General features: G+C 41.5%; 1 protein-coding gene and 1 non-coding gene across 5 annotated transcripts; both read right to left on the reverse strand.

Annotated features, from left to right (window-relative positions):
• Positions 1–8,805: 8,805 nt before the first annotated feature.
• On the reverse strand, positions 8,806–20,149 carry EIF4G2 (eukaryotic translation initiation factor 4 gamma 2). 4 transcript variants are annotated; one of them, XM_072039408.1, is made up of 22 exons: positions 19,871–20,148; positions 18,392–18,503; positions 18,160–18,225; positions 17,611–17,736; positions 17,130–17,232; positions 16,300–16,431; positions 16,140–16,206; positions 15,905–16,056; positions 15,378–15,488; positions 15,128–15,211; positions 14,946–15,044; positions 14,564–14,705; positions 14,307–14,467; positions 13,764–13,877; positions 12,839–12,964; positions 12,472–12,576; positions 12,162–12,377; positions 11,592–11,850; positions 11,199–11,403; positions 10,541–10,752; positions 10,281–10,402; positions 8,806–10,085 (listed from the first exon to the last, which is right to left on the reverse strand). In XM_072039408.1, the coding sequence occupies exons 8-22, from the start codon at positions 15,986–15,988 to the stop codon at positions 10,020–10,022; spliced, it is 2,106 nt and encodes a 701-aa protein (XP_071895509.1). In that variant the 5' UTR covers positions 15,989–16,056; positions 16,140–16,206; positions 16,300–16,431; positions 17,130–17,232; positions 17,611–17,736; positions 18,160–18,225; positions 18,392–18,503; positions 19,871–20,148; the 3' UTR covers positions 8,806–10,019. The 4 variants fall into 4 exon arrangements, with proteins under 4 accessions (XP_071895509.1, XP_071895510.1, XP_071895511.1 ...); XM_072039409.1 differs by having other exon boundaries at positions 18,392–18,456; positions 19,871–20,130; XM_072039410.1 differs by lacking the exon at positions 13,764–13,877 and having other exon boundaries at positions 19,871–20,149.
• On the reverse strand, positions 13,557–13,722 carry LOC113844233 (small nucleolar RNA SNORD97). The gene has a single exon (XR_003498637.1). It is a non-coding gene; the product is annotated as a small nucleolar RNA SNORD97 (small nucleolar RNA).
• Positions 20,150–21,646: the final 1,497 nt, after the last annotated feature.

The following is a 21,646-nucleotide window of genomic DNA, read 5'->3' on the forward strand; positions in this document are numbered from 1 at the left end:
CTATTTCTGGTTTGCTGTGAGCATTAGCTGTCCTCATTGTGTATGTTTTGTCCTGTGTTTATGGGCTGTTGGTAACCACAGCAGACAAAGTCGAATGTAAAACAGTTGAGACACTTTTACAGGCTCAGTTCAGTATCAAGTTTCTGTACACAGTCTTACGTAAACTTAATTGAGTAGTAACATGCAGAATAGAACAGCTACCTTGTTTGTTAGTTAAGATTCAGTTCTGTTTCTAATCCCAGTCTTATTGTTGACATAGAGTCACTTTGGTAGGTTTGCCCCACTTCAAGACTGGAAGTTAGATAGCTTTGAAAGCTCATGCTTGAGGAAAACTTGTGGCCCTTAGAGGAAATGATTCTCCTACCAAGAGAGTCACAACCCTTGTCCTCACTTCTTTCAGAATCAGAAGGAAGCAAAGGACAGATGAGGTAGGTAGGTATGATGCCAACTTTTTTTCCTTCTTAAAGTAATACAGGCAAAAGCTTGTTTTACTTTATGAAGCAAAAACTGAGAGAGATTAAATGTCACTAAAAGAAGGCTAATATATCCAAGGTACAACAAATGGAGAACTGGCAGCAATGCCAAATGTGAGGGTTGCCATCGTTTTAACAATAAGATGGGAAAAAGTGTACAGCACTTAACAGGACTTTTGAAACTTGTTGATGCTTCAAATGCATCTCTACTAGTATAGCCTTCACTGTCATGTGATGCTACCCATCAACCCTCTTCACCTGCTTTGAACTGAACAGCAACAAAACAGCTTTTTCTTCCCTTTGATTAAGAGGGTTAACGGGAGCTGTAACGTTCTATAAAATCATATCACTGTGACCGGGGGGGAAGCTGTATTTTCTCTTAATTCATGATGTGTAAGTTCTTTACTTCTTAAATAGCCATGGTAGAAAAATGCTTTTGTCATGCTACAGGCAGCATTCCTTGCTGAATGACTTCCTTCTGAAATAGCTGGATGGCTTGCAGCTCTTAAATTCATTATAGCGTTCCCATTATAATTCATTTATTCCAGAGTAAAATACATGGAATTATAATACTACTTTACTGTAGAAGTTACTTCTACTCCTGCTTCTGTTGTGCTTCCACTAACAATTTGCATGACTGTATCAACAGTTTTCTTTTGAGCTCTGTTGCAGCTTAGGATTTGGTTCTCATTGACTGTGAACGCGGTTTGTTTAGAGTACAGTAGGAAGGGATCAGTGTATATTTTTCTGTTAGCAATTGCTTGATCTTTTTAATAGTCTTTAAAGTTTATCTTGATCCTGAAGTTTAGGGACTTAGGCATTTCACAGAACCAACACCATCTCTTTAAAGCAGAGGTAAGTTGCTAATAAATACCAGTCTTGACTTTCCATGCAGTGGTAAGGGTTTACAACAAAGTTTGAAGACGTAGTTAGAGAATGCAGAACATCTCTTCCCCTCTCTATGCTTTCAGGACTTACTATGATTCTAGTTCAACTTGCACCAGAGTCTGAACTGCTCTACAGCGGCCATAATGAATCACACAATCACAAAATCATCTAGGTTGGAAGAGACCTCAAGATCATCCAGTCCAACCTCTGACCTAACACTAACCAGCCCTCCACTAAACCATAAGCTCTACATCTAAACATCTTTTAAAGACCTCCAGGGATGGTGACTCCACCACTCCCCTGGGCAGCCCATTCCAATGCCTCACAACCCTTTCGGTAAAGAAGTTCTGCCGAACATCCAATCTAAAACTCCTTTGGTGCAACTTTAGCCCATTCCCCCTCGTCCTGTCACCAGGCACGTGGGAGAACAGACCAACCCCCACCTCTCTACAGCCTCCTTTAAGGTACCTGCAGATTGTGATAAGGTCGCCCCTGAGCCTCCTCTTCTCCAGGCTGAACAAGCCCAGCTCCCTCAGCCGCTCCTCGTAGGACTTGTTCTCCAGACCCCTCACCAGCTTCATCGCCCTTCTCTGGACTCTCTCGAGCACCTCAATGTCCTCCGTGTAGCGAGGGGCCCAAAACTGAACACAGTACTCGAGGTGCGGCCTCACCAGAGCCGAGTGCAGGGGGACGATCACCTCCCTAGCCCTGCTGGTCACACTGCTTCTGATACAAGCCAGGATGCCGTTGGCCTTCTTGGCCACCTGAGCACACTGCTGGCTCATATTCAGCCGACTGTCCACCATCACTCCCAGGTCCTTCTCTGCCAGGCAGCTCTCCAACCACTCATCTCCCAGCCTGTAGCTCTGCTTGGGGTTATTGCGCCCCAGGTGCAGGACCTGGCACTTGGCCTTGTTGAACTTCAGAATGTTTTTTTATTATGCTAATGCTTTTTAGAGGCTGTTGTGCTGTGCCTTCAGTGTCAGAACATGGATGTACCTAATGATGGCAGAGCACCGGGACAGCACACAACTTGTGTACAGTGCAGTTATGTCTTTGTATGGAGTTACAGCAAATTTTATTTCAATGTTACATGGCCAAATGATTGAGATGAATTTCATTTATCTTCAGACATCTGAAAATTAGCAGTCTAGACACCTTGTGCAGTCCATGGAGAGGGACAGGCATCCCCAGAGGGCAATTTATCCTAAGGTAATTATCTACAGTAGATGGAATGAATCACTTTGAGGAACTTGTTTCTGTCTGTTGCCTAAGGAACGTATGGGTGTCTAGGCACTCAACATTTAGATACTTAAATAAGGAATCCCACCCTGCAAAACAGTAGCTCAAGACAGTATCGTTACTTATTTGAATTAGTTTTCAGTTTTAGACTTCATTTACCCCTCTGTTCTCCATGAATAGCTCATTAGAATCAAGTAGTTTATGAGTCTTTATCACCCGCTCAAACTTGGAGATTTTCAAGAACAGATTTGCATACAATATTTATCTACTAGTTCCCTTTGTGTTTTGGATTTTATAAGACTGTTATGTACAGATTTTTTTTCCAAATTGATTTTATAATCTGCTATTTCAGCAAACGTTAACAGCAAGCTTCATTTTCTGATACTGTAAGCTCAATTTAAGAATCCTTGTGGATCTATGAAAGTGTTCAGTGAATCAGTGTTCTCAGAAATCAAGATGGAGCTCTCAGAGGTTTTATGGTAAGTGATTTCTTCACACTACAGTATATAACTCTTACTCAAATTTATAGTTGCGGTGAGTGGGGGACTCTATCAGTGTAATGATATCACCGATGTCTCAGGCATACCTGAGACAGGCATACCATTCAGCCATTTTGAAATATACTGTTTTATAAAGAAGTCTATGCTTATTCTACTAAGTGTTTTCAGGGTGTAGTGTCCAATTTTTCAGCTGCTGGTTACATGTTTTATTGCACAGATATGTGCAGTGGTGGATGACCAGGATTCCCCTCAACCTTTTTTATCTTGACTGTTTTCTACTTAAAGATTCATTAACTCAGTAACAATGTCTGACGGAATAACATAAACTTTGATATGGTTTATAATAGTGATAGATTTTGTCAGAGAGATTCCAGTGAATGGGCTGCTATGTATCAGTATGGGCTGCTATGTAATCAGTACTCCTGATTTCAATGAGCTGCCACAGGTTTAACCTTTTGAGGACATGCCAAAACTCAGAAGTAGGGTATTTTGGCTTTTATTGCATTATACCTATCAAAATTGTACTTCTACATCATTGCTTATCTAATTGAATGGATGAATGGCCCTTTATCATACCTAAATACTTCACAGTCTTGAGAATTCTCATCTATGGGAAAGGTATTAAGAGATCAACTCCAATTAAATACGTTTTCAAGTATCTGATCATACCACGTACTCCTGAGCTGACTGATGCAGAGGACAGTGCTAGATCAGCCTAACGGTGGAAACAGCAAGACTCTACTACAGTGAACTCTTTAGTGCAATTTACTACTACTCTGAACATTTTATTAAGATTCGTGCAATTACAATTACTTTTCAAGAAAGTCTGGTCCCCTACTGTGCTACATCCTAAACCGATAAATCTTGAAATACATTTATCACGTCTTAGAGAATACAGTACCATTTCTTAAAAGTTTAAAGAAAATTGTTATTGACAATTTAACTTTCCCTTGTATTTCAGTTTTAACTCGAACGTTCTCAATAACCTGGCCTTCATTTCTTGAGTTTCAATTTGCCCTAAAAGAAATAAATTTTTGTAACAGCTGAAATTCTTTAAATTCCTTTTCCCCCACATACTTCTAAATAAGCAGCTAAAGACCACTTTTCCCTTCACAAGCATAGCTTCTTAAATAACAGAATTCTGATGTTTCGCCCATCAGATACTTTAGGCACATTCACTGTTAAAGGCAAGATTTATGTCCAAAATACTTAAAGATAAAAATCATTGTCAGATAGTTGCTTTCCTCACTTAAACCATGTATTTACACCAAGCAAAACTCTGTTGTCAGGGCTGCTTATACAGCTCATTAAAAATAATGTTTTCATTTGTCTCCAACTACCCGCTCTATGGACCCTTTTAAAGCAAACGCGCGTAGACTTTTTAAATGAATCCAGCTGAGCCGGTATCTATTTAACAGCTCCACATTAAAAGTCATGCTATCTGTCTTATAATTAATCCTTCCAAGTGTACTGGGTCTGGCTGGGATGTTAACTTTCCCTGCAGCAGCCCACACAGTGCTGTTCTCTGCACTTGTGGCTAGAACAGCAGTGGTATCACACCAGTGTTGTGTCTGCTGCTGAGCAGTGCTGGCACAGCATTAGGACTCCTCCAACCCTCCTAGGGAGTGGGCAACAAAGTGAGAAGACAAACATCACCAGGGCAGCTGACCTAAACCAAAGGCTATTCCATACCACGTGGTGTCACACTCAGCAATAAAAGGTGGAAAAAGGAAGAAGAGGGGAGGGGTGGGCTCTCGTTGTGAAAAACGTTGGTCCTCCTCCCAAACACTGGCTATGTACATTGGGGCCCTGCTTCAAGGACATGGTCATGGATACCTAAAGATTCCTATTCAGTCTCTGAACTTCAGAGGTAAAGGCATGATTTAATTAAAGACTTCCTACTCACTTAGAAGGGAAACTTATTCTGTAATACCTGGAGAGTAATAGATCCAAGAAGATACAGTGACTTTTTTTGTGTCTTACTAGATAGCAAAGTTCTTCCAGGCAGCTGTCTTTGAAGCAGTGGCAAGCTTGCTTGGGTTGTCCTTCTTTGGTTGTACTGTAAACAGATGCAGAACTCTAGAAATCCCAAAGCCATATTAAAATATTCTCCTTTAAATTGTTATTACTAGCTCTATTAAACCCTAGTAACCACAACTGTAGATCTGCCATGCAATTCCTAAGTCTAAGTTGCATCTTGGTATTGCTATTTTGTTTTTGAGGATACAGCATATATAGGTATGCTTACAAGTGGACCTTTCCCCACTGAACTAAGACTATTCCTACCTGTAGAGGCAAGATGACTTCTGAATACTCTTTAGTTTTTAACCAATGGCCTTCAAGATAAGCAGCAATAACAACATTGTAAGATATGGTAATTTGTGTGAAGTGAGGGGAGAAGTAGCTCCACACAATAATAGTATTAAGTACCGTACCTGTGAGTGACATCTTAATCTCACACTCTTAATTTCCTTCTTCCATGTTAGTTCAACTTATAACTGTATGAATTCACTGGCTTTAAAATACATTTGCATTCATTGCAATTTAAGCAACCCTTCAAAATTCATGTGTGTGTACTGCACATCCCTCTTCAAACTGTGGGTGATAATGTTCCAAAAATACTTGAGCACAGACCACATTTTAAACAGCATACGCTTATGCCAGTTCCGTGTTACGTCAACATCACCCCATTCCTCTTCCTCTAGAGCATGCCCCCTCCGCTCTCAGAAGGGGGCAATGTATTTCTTACTGCTTTATTTTCTCCTAAATGCACTGTCACCCTTGTTTCAGGTGTTCATTAAGGTATTGTGCCCTACCACACAAGTTGGGTAAGTTCAAAGAACAGTCCAACATTCCCTACCCTAAAGGGGATGAGGCGGAAGACAGAGTGTTCTTAGTGTTCTGCTCTAACAGCTAGTCTTGCTGTTAACTTTCATGATACAAACCTTCACCTTATCAGTGCTTCACCCAATTTATTCTAGGTTAGGGGAATACCTATGATACTAATGGCACTGCACTTTCCAAACACACACACACACACACACCACAGAACAAGAACATTCCAACACCTTTGTTTGCCATGGGAAAGGCCATCTGGGTAGTATTTGAAATAAAGCAGTGTAGCAAGCAACTGTTAACAAACGTAGGTTTGGCCAGGTACAGGTAAAAGCAGGCTTTCCCTTCAGATGCTATACCAGCTGTGCAGTGACTGATGTGAAAGGCATGAACTAATTTGAACTGGCCATAAACTTAACTTTTATCAGTCACTGCAGCAGCTAGCCTGGCTTATAACATAAACTGTAATTCATGTTCCAGATGCAGCCTTAGACTTTACCGAAACCACTAGAACTTTCAGCTCTAAATAGCAGGCAGCTGGAAGCTTCTGTCTGCCAAAAGCTCGTGAGTTGACTCACATTCTCAACCAGAATTTTGTTCTGATCCCAACTTCGTCTCCACAGCACAATGCTGCTGCTTGCAGTTTTCCTCATTAAAAACAAAAACCACCACCAACAAAAAAACTGTGCGAAGTCATAAAGATGTTCTTATGCTTGGAAACTTCTGTTAGAACAGTCTCCTCAGAAGTCAAAACATAAGTGATTGCCAGGGTCAGAGCGCAACTTGAAGAAGAGATGGTGTAGTCCTTGGTACTGGTAAAAATAAACAGCAGTCCAGCTCTAATACTTGCTACTTCTTAGAAAAGGTGCTCATTTTCACTAGGCAAGCAGTAACTTCTCTTGCACAGACCTTTAAATCTAATACGGATTGATTCATTTAAAGGACTATGCTTTTCGTGGATTTTGCCAAGAAGTAAACTGTGCAACTGATGTGGAAGAGATGGATCCTGAACCATCTCTTCAACACCCTACTTCAACATTTCAGAAGGTGAACTTCATGACTGTGTTTATTAGGCATTTTTTCCAATCCATGTAGTGTATTATACCTCATACTTCACAAAGTTCATAGTAATAAAAGCCTTTATTGATTAGTTATACGTTTAACTTGGACCGTGACTTGACTATTTCAAATAGAATATGCATGCAAACTGACTGCACTAGCAGTCAATAAAAACAAGTAGATTAAGAACAAGATGCTCTTTTTCCCAACCTGTAGAAATAATATTTTGAGTAAGACACTGCAGTTTTAAGAGCCTTTTTTATACCAGTTTCAATAAACTGTATGCATGCTGTTGTTTCCCACTGGAGTGGTTTCAGAATTACGGATATTTTGTACTGCAAATAACCCTTTCCACATTTTTCAGAGATTAATTGGTATGTACTGTTTTAAGTTTTACTCTTCTCTAGCAGAAATCAGGGCATCCAAACTGATTTTACCTCATCTAATCTGCAACTAGTTACAACAACAACAAAACAAACAAAAAAAAGTTTTCATGCAGAGCTATTTTAGAACACAGTAATCAGATTGAAGACTGGGCAAGAATACAAGGCTTATTTATGCTACTCAAATCTACATGTGACAGTTTGACCTCCAGAAAAGTTTGGTGAAAGTTAGTGGCAGGTTCTGATTATGTTCTACAAGTTTTAAGTAAGAATTATTTCACTTGCACCACGTTTGTCTCACCTCTACTGTACAGTTGTAGTTGGAAATTAGGACTGTGCTTACAGCTCCTGGCTTCAGCTTTGCAGCACTTAGGTGTAGGTTACTGGATACACAATGCACTCAATCCTAAAACAGAAGGTAGTATTATGGGGCCATGCAGCACTTAACTGATCAGCTGGAACAAACAGCTGAACACAAAGGAACAATAATCAGAGCATATTTTCCATGTTTACTATCTCATAGAAGTTATCAACTTGAACTTTATGATGTAGGACAAACACTTAAGGACCATCCCTACCTGAAGAATGACATGAAGAGTGAGTATTGATGCTCCTATACATGCAGCACTGGTTATATTCCTCTTCAATTAAGAAAGGAGATAGAGAATAGCCTTCAATTTATGAAGGCTGACATGACTAGGAAGTAGCATGTTCTATTAACTTCAGGAGGCCCAAAGACAGAACTATCACCACTGTTACACAGAAGTCAGTTGTATCAAAAGCAGCCAGCTCCCTTACCTCAAGATACCTTATTGTACTTCAGACTTTCCTTTCTTTCTTGGTTGAGCTGGAATTGAAGGACAGTCTGCTCTCATTTACTACTAGCTGTGTGCTGCTCTATCAAAATGCAGACAGGAAGTGTTCAAGTGTAGAGCAATTTTTGGTAGCAATTCAAATTAATTTATGGATAGGATCTGGTTTACACCACAGTACCTTAGTATACTGGGCTACACACTGTACACATCTCATACCATGTCCTTAGTGAGCTACCACCTGGAAAAAACTTGGAAGGAAACTAAGTTGGAATTGTTAAGAGAGGACACAATTTAGCTGCAGGTTACAAAGCCTGCCTTTCACAGCAAATTGGCACCAAAAACAATAAGAACCACACCCACTCCCCTAGTTGCACCGTGCATGGTGCACAACTGCAAACTATTTTTCCCCTCAAAGCAAGATGGTTTTAAGATCTGAAGTTGTTTCTCATGTTCCATTTTCATCTTCTGTTATGCAGAAGAGATATGTAGTCCACAGAACTTCCAGCACTGGCAAAAAGGAAGTGTTTTGCCGTTACACACATACCACCTTTTGACAGTTAAAATCAAGAGTACGAATGAAGAAAAAAAAATTTCACTAGGGACAAAGCTCTAAGAAGTATTTTGAGAGTATTTAATAGATGACACTTCAAGCCTATACAGTAACATTAAACTTTTTTTTTTTCTTTTTTGCCAATTTGATTACTTGAAAAACAGGCAGCTAATCATCAGTGCCCCTTAAAAAAAAAAAAAAACATGCATGTGACCTCGGAAAGTTTACAGCTTTAGGAAGTTAAAAAAAAAAAAAAGCAAATTACTCACTGATCAAGAATACATTGGACCACAAGGCAAGCTCATACTATTTTTTCAGCAGAATCTCTTAACTTCCCTCCTGTCAGCAAATCTGCAGTGTCTAATCTTGTCTGTGACTTTTTAAATTTCATTCATACATTAAGACAGATTTATTTTAAGCTGGTCCCAGTCTAGGTCAGCTCCTACTGATCTTTCTTACAGCAAGTAAATTACTTGTCCAAGTTTTTCCTACTGGGAGACATTCAGAAACAAGTCAAGTATCACAATGTTTATTGATAGATACAAGTATATAAAATCAGGGCATGAACATGTCTTGATAAATTAAGTAGACTCAATTTCAATACTATAATAGAGGGACCAATTCAAATTTTTCACCATGTCATGTTTCACACCCACAAAAACCTCTTCCAAAGGGCATTAATTCATCTCTCCAGCTGATCAGTTTTTGTGCAAGTAAATTGTTTCTTTTAAAAAGACTTGTGCACTTGCCCAGGCTCAAGGATATTAAAACCTAGCACATAAAGCCCATTACTAGAGGTAGAAATACAGGCAATATACTATTACGGCAACAACCATCGATTACAGTTAAGGATTCTCTGTAACAACCAAATGGATAATCAAATATTGCAACAACTCAAGTATTACACTGAGCAAAGTGCATTTCTACAGTATTCAGTGTTGCTATTCAGTTTTCTAACTTAAAAACAGCCTATGATAACTGGCAGCAAAGAAGACCCTTGCAACAGACTGCTTCTGCTTGAGAACTTATGATGTAATTATTGCATGCTGCTAATACACTGTTATCTAAACATTAAAGATACTCTAAAATATTTTTATTGTAGACTATTAAGACATACTACAAAAACCTTTTGCAGAAGATAATCCTATTGACAAACATCTGCTTTAAATATTGTGAAACATTACAGCGGAATGAATTTTTGCAGTGGTTAGGTCAAATGCAGTTAACATCATAGCAACAGTATGTTTGCACAATTTAAGGCTTTGGCTGGTTCTTTAGTCAGCTTCTTCTTCAGATTCTTCTTCTTCAGCAGTTTCCAGCCAGGTTAGCCACTGGTTCACCTGCAGTTACATAAAATCGGCTTAAGCAACAGAAATTGTTTCCCCTCTATACACTTCTGCAGACTACTCCTCCCCACCCCCCAACTCATTTTGAAAGTGTTTCAGCTATAATGCTAGTTTATATATATAGTGCTAAGTGAAGAAAAACGACTTGCCAGCAGTTACCACACGGAAGAGAGCTAGTATAAAATTTACCTGGAATAAAGCTTTCCCTTTCCCTGGAAACTCTTGAGTAATATCTTCTTTCCATGCCAAAAAGGCTTCTTCTTCGATGATCTCCATATCATAGAAATGAACAAAGAAGCGCAGTAACATGCCTATGGAAGTATACAAGTTGCATTGTTAGGTTTACAATCTGAACAGCTTACTTGATTGTAAGGAATGTAGAAAAAAGCCCAAAAAACATGGAGACAAGCACAGTGCTTGTGCTTTGTTTGAGATGATAATGCACATACCTTTTGGAAAGTTACTGTTGTAGCAGTGCACCTGGAGCGCATATAAAGCACTCACTTGCAGATCGACATGGTCATGGAGGAACTTCTGCATTACTGGCTTGAAGGAAAGAAGCAGCTGTTTTTCCTGCTCTAGTTGCTCTTTTGATGGAGCAGATGAAGAATCTGATTCGTCGCTAGGTGGGTTTACTTCACTAGAAATATACTGCAAGAAACTGGACAAAAAACATCCTTAAGTTAAAATATGCCAGTTAGATTCTATGCTTTGTAACTATCAAAGTACTCATGTTCAATTTGCTATCTATTACTAAAAATGGTGGAATTGTTTCTGAAGCATTTTGCTTGTTTCAGCAGTTATGTGCATACATAGCACATTTAGTATTATAGTTGATTGCACCACAAGATCCTAGCTACACTTCTGTTACGGCTCTGAAACATTTTAGGAACTGTTCTACATTCCTCCTCCCCAAGCAAAGCAATTCCCACTGACGCAAACCTGGAGAGACCTACTCCTTTCCCAATTCAGCTGGTTTTAAGAGAGGACGTGCAGCTAATGCAACTATCATGTCTGTCTCAGTGTATACCCTTATTCTGTACAGTTAACAGTTTATTGGTAGCTCGACAAAACATGTGCCTGAATTACCTCAGGACACCATCTCACCTGGTCATCAATATATTCACAAATCCTTTATCTACATGAAGTTTGGGTGAAATGTTATCTTTAATCCACTTATAAATGGCTTGAGGGGATGGATCCAATTTTATTTGCTTTAGCAATTCCTTCTCCAGTTTCAGAAGTGGGAATAAGAAGCTAAGTCCCTTCCCTTCCAAGATCTCCAGCATGCGGTCCTTGTTCTGGTCGATTTCTGACAAATAAATAAGATACACTTAAGTGCTGGTATTCATGAAAACCTGTTAGAAACACCATCCTCATTACGTATTAGCTGACGGCATCAAAATAACTGTACTATTTTACTCTGGTGTAAAAAACTTGAAGAAAAGTTATCTCTCACAGTAATATTAAGTATCATAACAGTTACATGATGACTCTTACCTGGTAACATTTTCTGCATATTCACTTTGCTTTGTTGGAACAATTCTGTTAGCCATTCACGATCTTGTAACTTAGCTAACTGCTGAAGGCAAAGCAGGAAGAGAGGGAAATGGGTGCCACTTTCCAGCGGTTGAGCCAGTTCGGAAATGCTCACTAGTTCTGAAATAATGGCACGGGCTGCAAACTGTGCTAAGTAGGATTTCACCAATGGGATGTCCACCTCCAATTTGGGGCACTGGTCCAATACATTCAGGAACGCCTACAAAACAGTAAAGACAGAAGTTTGAACAGTGAAGCAACTTTATTCTTGTGCGTATCAGCACTCTCACTACACAGGAGTGTGACTTCTTTCTTCTCTCTCCCATTAAGTCACTTGCTGAGAGGTTCCCTGCTTCCGAAATCCCATACCTGCATTTCTTCTTTCATTGCTTATCATACCTCTCAGAAGATTACACCCTACTTCAATTTCCTTAAATCAGCAAGACTCAAGATATGTTAACTGCCTTTATCTAAGCTAGACATCACAAACAACCAAGTAACAAGGACTAGGAAGCTATCAGACCACAGTACCTGCATGAAGTTGTCACTCGTGGCAATTCCCTCCTGCTTGAGTAAGCTGATCAAAGTACTTGCTTTCTCTTTGTCTTCATCTGATCTATCTAGGGATTGAATGATCACTTTGCTCAGCATCTCAGGAATGAAGTGTTTTGGAGCTCTCATTTCTCTCACAGTATTGACAGCATCATTAGCATTTCCATTGTTCAGATACTCGGTCACAACAGCTTCCTATAGAAAAAGTGATAGATAAGCAAACATTTTAAAGTTTTTTTTTTGTTTGTTTGTTTTTAAAAAAAGAAGCTGTGTAATATATTTAACGTACAGTTTGTTTAAGTAGCTCTTCCTTAGAAGGTGGTGGTTTCTTGATGGTCTTTGCAGGCTTTTCTTGTATAAGTGGTGGATTTGTTTTAAGACCAAGTTGAGGAGGCTGAAAAGAGATAGTACCAGAAGTTGTTTCTTTGAAGTACACTGTTGTATATACTTCAAAGAAAATGTTATCAAGATTAATATCAAATATGTAGCAACAAATGTCAAATCCACATGTTCAGATGTTCTTTTCCATACATCCTGCTCTGTGTTGTGAAAACCTGCCCCCCTCCCTTTGCATACTAGAAAGTACGCCAAGTTTTAGACACATGCAGAAAGTATAATCAAACTCAATTCAGTTAACATACAGTACACATATTTACCTGTCCCAAAGGTGGTGTCTGAGTGCGTGGTGGTTGAGCACTAGGAGGAATCATAGTTATCTGGGGCTGAAGCTTTGGCACTTGGTTTTTATTCATTAGAAAAGACTGAGCAGGTCTCAGGCTAATCTGTGAACAATCAGAAAAACCTCTAACTGTTTCAAGTACTTTCACCAAGAACTACACAGCCATGGACTCATGTCAACTCACCCCACTGAAGCATGAATTTCCATTTACTACAATGTAACATACAAGTCCAGACTACACAACATATGTACTGAAACACCCCCAAAAGCATGACTCAGTGAATCACAGCTTGCTGCAAGTTACTGGTATTTTTGTTTATGTAAGTCCCATCTGTATTAAGATCTGGAATTGCTCCTTTTAGATGCAGTATGTTAGAGACCCAAGAAGATATTTAGCATGTTTGCTGTCAAGTTTTACAGCTCAGATGAAACTCTGCAAATCACTCAGAAATCAGGATACATATATTTCTCTTAACACTTACTGGAAATAACAATGCCATTTACTTGGCATTTGACATTTTGCCTACTAGCCAGTTCCTTAAAAAAAGGAATTTAGCCTGGTCCAGCACTTCAGGGCTTCTAAAGTTTAGAATCTTGTAAAATTTTGTTATTGTTATCAATATGATGCATGGGAACTGATGTCAGAGTAGTGTTCTTGGGGAGGTGTGGGGAAAAGGAAAGGATACCCCAAGAAATTGCCCTCATATCTCAGTCTTGCTCATGGGACGCTGGATACCCTAAGGAAAGTGAGGGTAAGGTGGAAGAGGAAGGGACAAAGTAGGAGGAAGAAGAGGAGAAGTAGAAGAAAGAGTTCCAGCATTAGTCCTCATAATAACGCGTCTTGCTATAATCATTGGGCAATATTTAGAATAGGCTTTAAGTAATGTAGGCATGTTATGTACCTCATCTGCATTAAGCTGTCCTTTCTTAGAAAACCGAGGTGGCATATCCTTCGACTGTCCTTGTTGCTGGGATAAGAGTCCCTGATTCTGGTTATGGTAGAGCTGGCTTTGCCCCTATTTCAGAAAGGGAGATATAGAGAAAGAAGTGCAGATGATGGAGTGGTGTACATCATATGGTAAGTAGTACCAGAGGGACCAGAGGAACAAGATTCTATTTGCCAGGAAGGGAGAAAGAAGGAGCAGGGGTGGTGGGAGAGTATCTATCCCTAAAAACAGGGCTAGTTTTTAAATAAAAAACACACCATTCTGACCCACCAAAGCCACATGCACCTTTTCTTGTAGGAAAAAAAAAAAAAAAGTGTATTCCCTGCATCTCTTGCACTATTTTAAGAAATGGTTTAGAGTTCTTGCATCAGCTGAGCATCAGTTTGTATCAGACTCTAATCTGAGGAAGTCTTTCAACACAAGTATGCTATAATCCATAACATACGCATCTGTAGAAGAGCTGCTAACATGCTCAAGTCACTCAATGTTCTTCCTTACCTGACTTTTCAGAAAAGATTTGCCTAGTTCTCCAAACTGGGATTGAGCAGAAGGCATGAGGTGACCCCCATGGCCATTGAAAAGTTGGTTTGAACGATGGCGTCCCATGGTGGGTGAAAATCTATCCTGAATAACCCCTGGACCAGTACCAATTCCGCTACCTATATTATTAGGAGATGAAAAACAGTTTTTGTTGTTCTTATTTTCAGTACAGTACAGTTGTGATCACCAATATCAGCCATGTAGTTTCTGCATACCTGGCATTTGTCCAAACATATCAGCAAGCCCTCCGAGTGGGTCCCTGTCAAGTTTCATCCTGGGTGGCATAAAGGGTCCCTCCAGAAAGAAGTCGCTTCTCATCCCTTGAGACATAGGAGCAGGAATAAAAACTCCCAGATCCTTTAAAACAGGAATTACTGTTTTGGTCAGTTTGGAGTAACAGTCCTTTAGAGAGTTAAGAGTCTTTAGATCTAAACTGTCTTTGTCATTTTAACCCATAAACCCTTACCGTCACATTCCACTAAAAGAACTACTTATACGTGGCAAAAGATGAGTTTTGTGCCATGGACTGAACAGTGTAATGCCTTCCTCTACCATGTAAGCAGAAGCAAAGCACAGAATTTTACACCGAACACTTACTTTTACTGCATCTTGACGGATTTGATTGATAGTCTTTGGTCCATTGTCAAGAAAAGCTTTGCGAGGAACCCAGTTGTGTTCTCTCAACTCCACAGTATCCTTGGAACATAATGGATTATTAGGCAAAGAGTCAAGACAACTTGGTGAGAAAAAAGCAGTATGAAGTTATTTTATCACTGTACCTGCAGCAGGAAACGAATCCTTGCTGGCAATTCCTTACTTGACATCAAGGAGCGCATACGGGCAAAGTACTGATCCATTAAGGACTGGGGGGGGGAAAAAAGAAGGGATGTTACAAATGAGGACCGATGTATCTTCAAATAGGAGTTACAAAAATCTTATTCTTAATTTTTATCACCATGTAATACCCCAACAGCCTCCTAGAAAGACTTTTTAAAACTACTTTGAAGACTGCAGTGGATATATACATACCTTGGCTTTTGCATGGTCTAATCTAGGTCCTACTGTCCTCATTATCTGACAGAGGCACTCCAAATCCTCCCCCATATCTTTGAGTTGGACTCTCTTCTTCTTTTCCAAAAGCTGAAACATTAAAAGGGAATTAAAACATTTCAGCGTATTAGAATTGACCATTTATAACAAACAACATATGTGTATAGCAGGACACGCAGAAACATGTTATTCTGAAGACAAATAAACTTCATTAAAAACTGCTAATTGAAGCACTTATTGCTCATGCAAGTCCACATACTTTGAACTACCTGCAGTACTTCTGTCTAGGCCAGATTAACCTATCACTTGGAGACAATTCCCATGGCTTTAAAGACAGCCAGATTTTCTTTTTAATCGGACCAGAAGACTGTTTATTTTCAATAGTACTATAATTGACAGTAAACACTGATTTTTATGGTCAAAGATTCCCAAAGCAACCTAAGTATCTCTATTTTTAATTAGAAATACTATTTTGCTGTAAGCCCACACCCAACCCAAATACTTACTGTTTTGATGCACTTATGAAGGATAGATTCATGAATAAGATCAAGCTTGCCAAGTTCTCCAATGAATTTGATGTTCCCCAGCATCTTGATCTTGGCAATGGCTCTCTGTTCCTCTTCCTCAGGGAGGAGGGGACCATCATGCTTATCATAGACTAGAAAGCAAAGAATCCTGTTTAACACAGCTGTGAAAACAGATGAAAAGTAAATTCCATACTAAGTTGGTTTTAAAGCTTACTATCAACATTTCTGGTTCGGTTTTCAAATTCATCTTGAAGTTTAGATATTAGGAGGCGTCTGAATGTCTACAAAAACAGAACAAAGTAAATAGTTAAGCTCATCTATGCAACTAAATATGTCAGCTAAGTTTATCATTCCATAGCCAGAGAAATACTCACTGTGCTTTGCTTCTGTCCTGGATGACTCTCTGCGGATGGGCCATCAAAGTTGGGTGCATCTTCTGCCAGTCGCAGACATAGTTGAGCATACAGTGAGCTATACTTGGGCTCTTCAAGGGCTTTGTCTACGATCTAAATCAACATATTCAGAGTAAGGTAACATGTAGCAGAATGCAAGTTTATTAGGAAAATGGGACGCAAGACACTCAAGATACTACCACTCTACATGATCTACAACATCTAAATATTCTTTGCTATTCCACTAAATAAAATCCACTATTTCTGTATGCTTAACAAGTGATTCTTAATGCTGAAGCAACATAAAAAAAAAAAAGCGCTAGTGCATGCTAAAGAGCTTCTGCAATCACTAAGCAACAATGGAACAAGTTTAAATTTGCTCTTCACAACGCTGAAGCCAATTTGATCTCGGATTTCAGAAAACAGCAATGGTTTTAACTTGTGTACAAACAGCTAGCTACCTATGGTAGCTTTCCCAGAACACTAAGGCTTGTTCAACAGTGAGATGGGAAGGGGGAAGGAGGTCAGGTCAGGGAAACGAACCGTGTTAACTAGTGCCTCAAGATTAAAATAAAAATTCCAGTATCACTTAGTGATTCTCAAGACTTCTGAACAGAATGTTAGAGCATTAACTCTGATTTCCTCACCAGTATAGTTCTTTCACACAGGAGGTTAACAACATTTCTAACATGGTTGGATCATCAAACCTCAGATCAGCTACATTACTTCTGTATCTCATCAATAAAAGCCAACCTCTTTACTCTTAGCAAGCAAGAAAACAGTTGTGAAAAAAACAAAAGCTGCCAGCTTACCAGCAGTATGACCCCTTTTAGGATGAGCTTAGACTCTACACCCACATTGAGGAGCTCAAGGCATAGCTTGTCAAACTTTTCAGGAGTAAGCTTATTTAGTATGCTGAAGAGGAATAAACAGAAACAAAAATCCCTATTACAAATTTTATAACCACACTACAAGTGATTTTAAACCTAAGTTTACCTTTACTAGTTAGTCTATTAAGCAGAAAAGGGAAGTCCAATATTTTCTTTTTTTTGTTTGTTTATTTATTTATTTAAGAATGAAAGGTGACCTCACAAGGATTAATTCTCTCAGATTTGCTTCGTAGGCCAGCAACAACAAATTCTTGCTGTGTGTGATATCAATTTCTGCTTCATTCCTTCTAAGTCTCCTCGACCCTTTGCAGAACTCAAGACATGCACTTTTTCCGTTCCTTCACCTTACTGTTAATATCTTGCTAAACATAATATAAGGAAAAGAATCTTCCACAAAACTTACCCTCTTACTTTCCTGAAGATTGCATCATGTCGTTCTTTGTCGTTTGCGGAGTCGTCATCTCGTCTAGTGCTTCGTGAAGGAATCCATTTCTGAGCGTTTTGCCCTGGGGTTTTCCCCAGGAACTCGCTGTAAAATTAAAAAAAAAAATAGGATTGTATAAGCAGAAGCAATTTCAGGAACAGGCCTTCCAGTATTGACTTAAATAGATTATTACTACATTTACTTTTACCAGAAGCATGCACCCACCCTATCAACACTGCAGTACGCTGTACAGCAAAGCCTTCATTCAACAATTAAAAAAACCCTCAAACCATTCCTCTAAACCTTTGAAGTTAAATGCATGAAATGCTCCATCCATCTCACATCACCGTATTATAGCAGGCTTTTTTTTTTTTATGGGTATTGTATCTTGCCACAGACTGAAGGACAGTAACTTAAACAACAGTATTCTTTGCATAAGTCTAAAAATGAACTATTTTCAACTCTTCATTCACCATCATCTATCCTCTGCCTTTAGAAAATGACAATTCAAACAACAAGGAAACATACCTGTTGCTGGCAGTCTTGGGATAGTGCTGAGGTGCACCCCTACCACCTCCTCCGCCTGAAGAAGCACTGTTAAAAGACAAATCATGGAGTCTGCATAAGTTCAAAATACCAACATTTTCCACTGTGTGTCACTACTGGCAATAATTACTGCCAACTCAAGAAAGCAGATTAAAATCCACTGAAAAGTTTCCACTGCAAATACTCATTTACAAAAAAAAAAAAGCATTAGTACCTGAAACGAGAAGCACCCCCTTCTGCAATCGCACTCTCCACTTTGGCGGCTTGACAACGAAGAATCTTCAAAAGAATAAAATTAAATTGACGGGGGTGGGGAAAAACAAAACCTAGAAAGACAAATCAAGTATTCACATTATAGTTGTTTTACTAGCAATCGTAGTATCCATCTTATAACAATTCCCACCCACAGGAAAGCCCATTTCATCGGGATACCCATGTTTTCCAAATGGGGGGGAAAGGACCAAAGAGTGAAAGGGATCAGGGATTGAAAGTGCAAATGCATCAACAAGCTTTTACCCTGTCAACCTCCCAAAAGCAAGGGAATGATTTTCATTTCTCACACAACAGAACTGGAGGAGTTCTTTATTGATACATCTTACAAAATGATTTTAATTATCCCAGGGTCAAGTAGCCACGTTTGAAGGCAAGGACTGGGACATCACAGAACGCACGGTGAACGTAGCGAAAAAGCTGTACCTTCTATCTAAACAGCCAACACCACCACCAAAAGAAAAATAACTGCTCTTCTACACCTCAATTTTTGTCTTGCGAGACAAGCAGGGCAGTATTTCACCGCAGTGCTTACGTAGCAGAAACTCGATCACGCCCGTGAAGCCCGGAAAAGCCACGGGGAGCTCGAGGCCGCGTCCCCGGCCGCTGGGCAAGGCCGCGAGGAGCGGGCGCCCCGCTCCCAACATGGCCGCCGCGAACAAAAGGGCTGCGGGAGCGCCAGCAACGCCAGGGCGCCCCCCGCAGGCGCTGCCTGGACGCACGGAGCCGCCTCCCCTTCCCCCACCCGCGCCGGGCGCCGCCCGTTTCCCGGCTGAGGCGGCGCCGGGGCCTGGCCGGCTCTTTGTTCTCCGCCACGGAGCGGAGCGGGCCCCGTGCGCGGCCCGGGCCGCCGGCGGAGGGGGCGAGGAGCCGCACGGCCGCCTCCCGCCCCAGAGGGCGAGACGAAGGCGCCGCCGGTGGAGCGGCTTCTCCGTGATCCGCTCCCCCGTCCGCGGGGGGAAAAAAATAAGTAATAATAATAAATATATATATATATATATATATATATATATAAAGGAAAAAGGAAAAAAAAAAGCGCAGCGGCAGGTAGTTGCGTAGCGATGTCCTCCCACCACCGGCCGCAGCACAAACAACCCCCCCGGCAATGCGGCTCCCGCAGGAGCCCGCAGCCCCCCGGGCACCGCAGTCCCCGCGGCCGTTACCGCCCCGCCCCGCTCCCCCCCGCCGCCGGTACGCGCCTCAGGTCTCCGACGCCGCTGCCCGGCTCCCCCACGCTGCCCCTCCGCAGCCCGGGCGGCCGCCGGCCCCGGCCGCCATTTTGTGCGGCAGAAGGCGACGAGGCGCCGCCGAGAAAATGGCGGCCGCTTCGGGCCGCCGCCATTTTAAGCCGCAGCCGCAGCGGCCCCGGCTCCCCCCCGCGCCCGAGCCCGAGCCCCTCGGGCCCCGCGGCCGCGCTCCTCACCTTCCCTCAGGCCTTGTCAGCTTCCCCGGGTCCCGGCGGCTAGCGAGGGCAGGGGGAAAGGCGAGAGAAGGGGGGGAAGGGGAGGGGAGCCGGGGACCGGGGCCGGGGAGGGGAAGGGGGGAGCGCGCGGGGCAGGGCGAGTCTCCGGTCACCACAGCAGGAGCAGCAACCGCCCGGCGCTTCCCTCCGCAACCTCCATAGAGAGCCGCCGCGCCGCCGCGTCTAGCGCACGCCGAGCCGGCCCCACTAACTTTATTGCCCTTCACGCAACCTACCCCACCTCCCGCCAGCGGCCGCCAATCGCTGCGAAGGGCTCCGCCTGCTCCGCCAATCACGGCGGAGGAAGGGGGAGGCCTCAACAGCCAAGTGGGAGGAGGAAGGAGCGAGGTTGGTTGCACCGTGCCGCCGCCGCAGTGCAGCACCCGTATTCGCGAAAGCGTTTACGCCGCATAGGTGGCGGTAGGGCAGAAGGGGGAAAGGGAAATTTGCGCAAGTGGCGTACCCGCTTAATGGCGGAAGCTCTGCTGCCTCTCTCCTTGCCCGTGTGTTCCCGTGCTGCACCCACCACCGAGCCCCCAGTTCTAGAGGCCTAGAGTGGGAGTTCTGTCACCATCACAGAAGGGATAGTTTTATACGTGTGTACATAAGCGTTTGGATTTCCTTTTTCGTTTTTCTTAAGGGTAGATTTCCCTTCATTCAGAGCACATTCCAGATTTCTGTGGGGCTGTGGTAAAAACAGTACCGACTGCGGCCCAGGCTTGCAATCAGATCCAGAGGAGGACGCTTGCTATTTGAGCTCCAAAAGCCTGTCTGTACAGATCTAATTTCAGGCTTGCTTTCTGGGTTTGGAAAATGTGTCTGCATGTGCTTTCAGCTGACCTATCCACGACCAGACATCCTGCATGAAAAGGAACCTCTGAACAACAGCCAGGCGAACAGGAGAGCCATTTTTACATATTGGCTGTGCTAAGCACACATTTGATGAGGTTTTCTTGCTTTCTATGTTAAACAAAACGAAGGTAGCCAGTCTTTTAGTGGTAGGTGAAAGTTGGAGTCATGGGAAATTTCAAAAGATTTAACAGTTTGAGATTTTAGAGTTTAACAGTCTCAGGCAATTTGTCACTGAGGTAATAGGGAGATGGACGTGCCAAATAATAAAATTTCTTGGTCCTAAACGGTAAATGACAGAAAACAAGAGCTAAGTAGACCATACGATAAATCTCCACAAACACGTCTGCTTTTTTCACATATACACCTTCCACTTTCAGTTGGCATGACTCATAATTCAGATGAGTAGGAGAAAGGCATACATATAATAACTCGTGAACCGCATAGTCGGCAAGTCCAAACAAATGATATTTCAGAACTTCTAGTTTCCCAGAGCCAACCTCATTCCAAGTGCTTTCAACACAATCTGCTTCTATATCCCAAGAGTTATATAAGGCCTAAAGGGTGCTGTCATGCAGGAGTTCCTAGTTCACGTCTCGTCTAGGATGAAATTTGTGCAAGATCATGAAACCTCTCTCACACTCATAAACTTTAAGAACAGTTTACCCATCAGATTATGTCATGCAAAATCTTCAACGAGCTATCTGAAAGTAAGTTTTCAGTAGATACAAGTAGCAAAAGGGTGAACATGACAGTAGGTGGTATTTCTCATACTAGAGCTTTTATATAATTGCACTTTTCTGTATTTAACACTAGTCAGATCACTACAAAAACTTGGACCTTGCATGTGAATTTGCAAAATCAAAACTGTGCAGGACGCTATTGAAA

The sequence above is a fragment of the Anas platyrhynchos genome, chromosome 5 (genome assembly GCF_047663525.1).
Source record: "Anas platyrhynchos isolate ZD024472 breed Pekin duck chromosome 5, IASCAAS_PekinDuck_T2T, whole genome shotgun sequence".
NCBI classification, from domain to species: domain Eukaryota; kingdom Metazoa; phylum Chordata; class Aves; order Anseriformes; family Anatidae; genus Anas; species Anas platyrhynchos.